Source organism: Hibiscus syriacus, unplaced genomic scaffold, assembly GCF_006381635.1.
Source record: "Hibiscus syriacus cultivar Baekdansim isolate YM2019G1 unplaced genomic scaffold, ASM638163v2 tig00110503_pilon, whole genome shotgun sequence".
Taxonomy (NCBI): domain Eukaryota; kingdom Viridiplantae; phylum Streptophyta; class Magnoliopsida; order Malvales; family Malvaceae; genus Hibiscus; species Hibiscus syriacus.
The window spans coordinates 5,195,503-5,203,268 of NW_024062764.1; the positions used below are offsets into that span (position 1 = coordinate 5,195,503).

Here is a 7,766-nt window from a genome sequence, read left to right on the forward strand (position 1 = left end):
GAGACAATCTCGAAGAAGGTGTCTACTGCTGCTGACTTCATTTGGTCTGATTCTCCTCTTGAAATCCTTGGTTCGATTACTACCATAACCTTTGAGGATCCAACTTCATTGCCTATTAAGGATCACAGTTCTACCTCAGAAGATGTGATTATCTTTTCAATATTTCTAGTCTTACCTAGGGGTGTGCAAAATTACCCAACCCGGTTGACCCGACCCGCCGACCCGGATCTAAAAAACCCGAGTAATTCTCTAAAAAAAATTACCAGGCCGGGTCGGGTACCGGCCCGACATTTCCGGGTCGGGCCGGGTCACAAAATCTAGTTTTTCCGGGTACCCGGTTACCCGAGTACCGGTTAGTTTTATTTTTTATTTTATATATATTAATAAAATATAATGAATTATTTATTATGGATTATTATATTTTGTATTTTGAACTTTTAAATTTATGTTCGGATATTAGAGTATGTAATTCGAAGTTTCGAACATTTAAATTGTGTATATTTTTTTAAATTAAATTTGAAAATAAAAAATTAAAAACTGGGTATCGGGTACCCGATTACGGTACCCGTAACATCCGGGTCGGGACACGGGCCGAGAAATCGTCGACCGGAAGTTCGGGTACCCGGAAATCGGGTACCCGAAAATCCGGGTACCCGGATTTGCACACCCCTAGTCTTACATGCCTTAAAACTTGTCGTTACTTACTTTGCTAGTGTCTTGACAGGTCAAAGCTCTTTGTGATGATTTGCGTGTTCTACGAAAGCAGGATTTCAAGTATCTTTTTGAAGTAAGAAACATAATTGTTTTCAGTTTTTTCCTTTTGAGATTTTTAAGTCTAAACAATTTGTGATAATAAGAAAATATGTAAGTAAAGCTATAATCAGAGCGCTAGGTACATACTACTGTGAGTGGGAACTTAATTTGACATGTTGCAATCTTTTGTAGGTAAACTTGACATGTTGCAATCTTTTGTAAGTAAACTTGACATGTGTTGTCATTTTTAAGCAAGTAACTGGTGATATCATTTTTGTATTATTTTTTAAGTAACAGCAGCTTTCATGATATGTTATCTTTTGTAAGGAAATAATGTCATCTTGTATAAATTTGGATATGTTGTCATATTGTCATCTTTTTATAAATTTAGATGTGTTATCATATTTGTAAACTTCAATATTTGAAGTTTTAGAAACTTCAAGATATTAATTATCCTAAATTCTTGTAATTGTATTTTATTTTTTAGATTTTTATAGTTCATACATTCATATTATAATGTATTGGTGATGGTTGATTAAAGGGAAAATTATTTATAGATTTTAAATGTAATATAAGATTTTTGTAGGTTCAAATTCGAGCTTGAATCGAGCTCAAAATCGAGCTTGAATCGAGCTCAAAATCGAGCTTCAATCGAGCTCAAAATCGAGCTTCAATCGAGCTTGAGTCTCGAGCTTCAATCAAGCTCTTGAATTTTTTTTGAGTTCGAGTCGAGTTTCAATAATATATTTCGAGTTCGAGCTGAGCTTCATAATTTTTAGCTTGCGAGTTTTCTAGTCGAGTCGAGCATACGTTTAAATTTTTCGAGTTTGAGTCGAGCTCAGCAATACTCGAGATCGACTCGGCTCGTTTACACCCCTAATCAGAGCGACGCAACGAAAGTGTGTTGGTCCCATTACCTACATGTCACATTACCTACAGGTCCCAAGATTGAAACCTAGCCAAACTTTTAATTTTTTAAAATTTAACGTTAAATTTTTAATGTGATATTAAAATTAAACAAAAATTAAAAATTTTTAATGATAAGGGTACTAAAATGAAAAAAAATTAAACTTTAAATATGATTTAAAAAAATAAAAAATTTAAATATTAAAACGGATCAAAACTAATAGTTTAAATACTAAATGTGTAGTTTATCCTTCAATAAATTATATTACCCCCAAGGAATAAATACCGTACTTGAGGAGCATAAATATATAAACAATTAATCAATTATAGCCCACAAATCATTTTTATATAATAATCATCAAACAATTAATTTGGGGTATACGGTCTGACATAAATATATAAAAAAACAAATTTGAATAAAAATTCAACTCTATTAAATCCGACCTCACCATTTGCTACACAGTACATGTGGCTATAAACGATTGTATCTATCAGAAGAAAATTATATAAAACTTGTAATACCCTCATAACGAGCTTCATACATACTACAATAAATAATCTAAATCTTAAAATAATTATCATACACTTGCATTTCTCAAATATGTTTCGTCTAAATTATCTTGTCAACTTACCTTGAATTGTAAAGAAATATATAATTAGTATGGTAATACTTATGGCTGTCAGAATTGGATCGGATCATTTGGTTGAATTGGTCAAATCAGTGAAGTAAAAATTATGTATGGTAAAAAGATGAATGCTTTACGTAAAAATAATAATTATTACTGAAATCCAGAAAATGCAAATTACCACAATTGTATTGTAGTGTTTAACGGTGGAAGATTCTTACTCCACAAAGGCTTTAATTCATTATCATATAAAGTGTCCATATATATAAACAAACTCCATCACTACATCAAATGATAATCTGTAAATATAAAGTTTTAGTTAAAAAATGACTTAAAGCTAGAGATGGACACAGGATAGGAAAGTTAATTTTTGGCCACGACCCCGATCCGATCCGACCTATCTTTGATAATGTTCCACTTACCTCCCGGCCCAACATATTTTTTTTATTCGATAAGATAAAGAAATAATTAAAATATACAGATAAATGAGCAATATTACAAGTATCTTTATGTATAGAGATTACAGTAATTATCCTAAGTCAGCTAAAGAATTTTTTTTCCTAAACTTGAATCTGCTTCGACTACAATTCTATCCCTCACAAAACTCACCCCTTCCCAAACCTATATTTACACCCTAAAATAGAAATCCGTCAGGTTCAAGTAATTTAACATTACTACTTATAGCCAATCCACCAAAGCGCATGAACAAAAGAACACCTAGAATTTAACCATAACATCATAAATAAAGAGTTAGTTTCCCCTAAATATGTGTAGGCCAAACAATTATACAACAACAACAACAAAATCCTATTCCCATATGCAACGGGGTTAGGGAGAGGTGGGGTAGTAGGCTACCCCTAACGCCAGGTTGAGAACAGCTTTTGTGGGAGACCTCCAGCAGTAATAAAAGTAAAAATAAATATAAAATACAATGCATGTATAGATAAATCAATAAATACATAGTTGAGGGCAGTTTCCCTTCCAATTAATTCCTGCGTAAAAATCTCTGCTTATAGACAAAAACGCAAGTCCCGGTTAAATTTACATAGAAGAAACATGAAGAGAAGAAAACACAGAAGTGTAGGCCAAACAATTATAAAATCCAGTAATTCCCAGTCGAAACATCAAAGATCCTACTGTACTCTCGTGCACGGAAATACCAATGCCCTTCCATGTCCACACATTGAACATGTTTGTTTGTTTCGGAGTATACCATTACAGAACAATAAATAATAATACTACATTCCGACGGAAAATGCTAACACTTACTTTCCAATTTTCTAAATTTCATTTTTGTTCGAGACATGAAAGTTGCACCGAAGAACAACGACGACTGTGCAATCCGGAGGGGATCATGTTCTTTTCAATAGGTATCCCAAAATGATGCCAATCAAGCCGACAAGAAATACATAAACGAAGGGAATACCACCCTGATTTCTTTTGGCTTCGCGTCTCAGGAGTCCCTGCAAATTGAATTTCAATGTGAGACACAATAAAGCAATTAGCATAATGGCATCATTTTCGATATTATTATTGCTTATTTTAGATGCCATGTCCTTTTAAATTGTCATTTCTCAGTTTCAATAAAAAAAGACAATGATATGCTATTGAATACAGGACAATGCCCGCAGACGATTTTATTTTTGCTAAGGTTGCGGAATTAATGGAGATGCACTTAAGAAACTAGTGTATTAGCAATTGGTCCTTAATTCCATTAACCTTTTTGTTACTAGATGAGGACCCCAAAGATTTAATTCCAAAGTGAACTGCCAGAAACTCTTAGAAAATAGGGAACAACTTACCAGTTCTTGTTGAAGCTTGTTATTTTGCTGAATGGCAGAGTTTTTCTCCTCAGTTAGCTTGGAAATGACAGACCTTACCTGCAATTAAATTATTTTCCTGAATAAAAATGTAGCAGCAAAACATAAATGTTTTTTAAGGCCTTTTTCTTTTCCTCTCAGATAAAAGTAAGTTTTTAGAATAGCTTCAGTAAGTTTTTAGAATAGCTTCAGTGATAGAGGAAAATGGAGCATTGCCACTATTAGCTAGCCACCCTTTTGAGGCTTCTTGGTCTTCAGAGATGAAAATTCTTTTCAAACGTTTCAAATAAATTATTCTCATATCAAATCATGTAAAAGAGGCAGCGACATGAGCATGATGATAAAAGCTATAGCATTGATGACCTCACAAGGTGATAATGCCACATTTGAAGCGAGCTATGTTACATCCATATATTTTTCTCGCATCAAATGCATTTAAAAAGACAAGACTAAGGCCATGTTTGGTAAATAATTAATAACATAAGGAAAAAGCTTAATTGTTACATGAGTTTTAAAATAATTTGTCATAACATAATGAAGAATTAATACAAATCTAAACTTGAAATTAAAATGATGACAAATAATACCTATTCAAAATAAGTAAATATTTACTCATTCACTTTGTTCAATCTAAGTCATGAGAGTGGCTAAAGATTACCAAGTGGAGTTAGTTTACTGCTAACTAATGTGCTAAAACATAAGGGGGAAAACACTCCTACGAAACGTAGCATAATAGTTGAACTTTAAAAGGCGGACCTAGCATAAGTATTCAACTTAACAAGCTTCTATAAGTTTTAACTGGAGGAGGCTGACATTCATGGCATTAGTGTATCCATCTTCGGATCCAATACCCAAATGCGGGGGGTGTGATGAGAAGAAATTTTTTTTATAAATCTAGGAGAAGTTCTGGTTAATAACCACCAGCAGAGAAAAAACAAATACAAGATTTTATCCAATCCAAGTGCTTTAAAAAACCAAGTACAAAAGTTCAAACAATGTGAACTCATGATGTAGTTTAAACAAGAAAATAAATGTCTAACGCAAAAAAGGTAAAATTGTTCTCTTCACACCATGTATAGCCTGAAAATACATATTGATACATCAAAATCTTGTGCTAAAGAGTGTGGAGGTTCGGGTCCTCTTCCAGGCATAATATTGAGAAAGTTCATTGCTAAGTTGGTATATTTCATTAAAATTTTTGACTAAATGACACTCAATCTTGAAAGAAGATACTGACAAATAAAAAAATTGAACTTAAAAAGCAGATATCCCATCAAGAGAAAAGAAATGAACCCCATAGTTATTACATAATGATGATAAACTACCATGTAAATAAGCACTCAAAATCGATAAAGTCAGCTGAATCATGCTTGATGACAGGTGATATAGAGAATAGACACAAGTCAATAAAATTTCCATCCAAAGATGAATAATGAAAGAATAATTACCAGTATATCAATGCATCCTTCAACTTATAACTCGAAAAACTAGTCATGTGACATCCTAAATTATGCCAGTTATGCAAATGAAAAAAGTCAACCATATGCAACTACAGAAATATGCTGTCATGAATGCCGTTCACTTCATTGGCTTAGATGGAACCTGTCAATATTCCTTTTAAGGAACCATAAAATTCCAAACCAGATTAAAAGTGCAAATAAAAGTGTAAGAGATGAAGAGAGAAGTTACATCAGATGACCCCTCTTGAGGTTCATGCCGCTCAACATGAGCTCTTGACACCTGCAGGCCCAATCATATACAACCACAACACAAGTCATTAATATTTGAAAAGAAAACATTGATCAACACCTAAACCCTATTCAATATCAAACAAATCGAAGCAATACTCACGTATGAAAGGTCTGCTGCATTCAAGCTACCATTATCTGAGACTGAAGCCCTAGGTGAAGAGTCTTCCTCGGATCCTTCTCGAACAGGGGATGGAGGCCGAGGAGGTGCATAAACAACCCTCAACTTGCACTCTTCAACTTGGTGCCCGGATTCCTTATTGAACTAACACATGCAAAAGAAAACATTAGCCAAAAAAAAAACGTCCAATTGTCAAATCAACTTCAGTAGAGTTCCTATAGATACCATCTCTGGAGTAACATCCTTTATGGTAGCTCCAGGACTAGCAACCACACTCTGAAGTAAAAACTTGTCTTTGCATTGCATATCAGGAGGTGCTTCCTTTTGAGCTTGCATTGTAACTGATTCAATAAATAGACCAATAAGTTACAACTACAAGAACTTATAGTGTACAAATAAAGCAAACGATTGCAATAAAATTAACACAACAAAAGAAGAAAATAAACTACTAAGATTTAACATCAACCGTGACCAACTAAAATAATGATATATAAGTTCAAATTTGTGCAAGAGAGAGACCACTAATGTTGACCGTAGACCTAGGCAGCACAACTCCAGTATTTGGCCTCACACAGTACTTCTTCGGATTGGTCGTTTTGACCTGCAAAAATGAAAACACACACACAAAACACAATATAAATATAATCAAAACCTTCTTATGTTAGCACAAAATCCAAAATAATTTTGAGAACTAACAATCACCTTAAAAGCCACATAATTATCGGTCCTGTTGGACAAGTTCAGGGAACACGAGATCTGCTTTCTCAATTCAACTAATTCAGAAACAAGAAACGTTTGAGGATTGGAAAACAGTTCAATTATCTCGAAAACTTAAACTTATCTGGAGAGCAAAGCGGAACTTTTAAGATGCTTACAGGCGAACTGGAGCTCTTGAGGCTCGATGCTGAGAAGTTCTCCGGTGCTCATCGTGACCGGATCCGTAGTAGAAACGCCGGAGAGTTAGCGGTTTACAATTTCCGGTGAACGGCGTTGGACAGAGAGAAAGAGGTGAACGTGGGACAGTGATGTTTGTTTGTTGGTTGATTCCCATTCTTTCCTATTTTACAGTCATGTGGTTCCAAAAAAGGGTATAATTGTCTTTTAACCCTTTCTATGCAAAAGATTGAATTTTAAGCGGCTGTGGTTGGTGTATTTCTGGAAGTGAATTCAACGATGAGTTGAAAGGATAAATTATGTGTTTAGTCATTCATTTATTTGAGAGGTTCTGTTTTAGTCACTCTACTATTTTTCTTCAAAATCATCACTACCATTATGTTTTGATTTTATCTTGATCATTCTCCATTAAAAACTAATAGTGATGTTGATATCTTACTATAAGATAATGTCACGTCATTATTAAAAAATTAAAAAAAATCTCGTGCTAGTAGTTATGTTAATTTCTTAACGGTAAATGACCAAAATGAAACTGAAACGTAAAATTAGTGATGATTTTGAAAACAAATAGTTGGATGACTAAAACGGAATTACTCAAATACTTTGGGCAACCAAACGGAATTAGTTGAATAGTTGAGTACTAGATATACAATTTACCCAAACAAATTGTAATAACACCTCGGTTATTATTTGATATATGGGTTAATATACTTTTTGAGCATCTGATTTTGGCTTTAATTTGCAATTTAATCCAAAAGCGAATCAAATTGCATTAAAGAAAGTGATAGTTACAAATCGAAATCAGACTTGGGTCCAAGATGTACATTAATCTCTTGACATATTAATGGTGAAGCCTTTCTCTACATAGTTAGTTTTAATGTACGATCATGTATTTTTG

General features: G+C 33.6%; 1 protein-coding gene across 1 annotated transcript; it reads right to left on the reverse strand.

The window, feature by feature from the left end:
• Nucleotides 1–3,637: 3,637 nt before the first annotated feature.
• On the reverse strand, nucleotides 3,638–6,993 carry LOC120129737 (vesicle-associated protein 1-2-like). Its single transcript, XM_039147168.1, has 8 exons — nucleotides 6,850–6,993; nucleotides 6,677–6,747; nucleotides 6,494–6,575; nucleotides 6,200–6,315; nucleotides 5,957–6,118; nucleotides 5,795–5,845; nucleotides 4,088–4,165; nucleotides 3,638–3,748 (listed from the first exon to the last, which is right to left on the reverse strand). The coding sequence occupies exons 1-8, from the start codon at nucleotides 6,899–6,901 to the stop codon at nucleotides 3,638–3,640; spliced, it is 723 nt and encodes a 240-aa protein (XP_039003099.1). The 5' UTR covers nucleotides 6,902–6,993.
• Nucleotides 6,994–7,766: the final 773 nt, after the last annotated feature.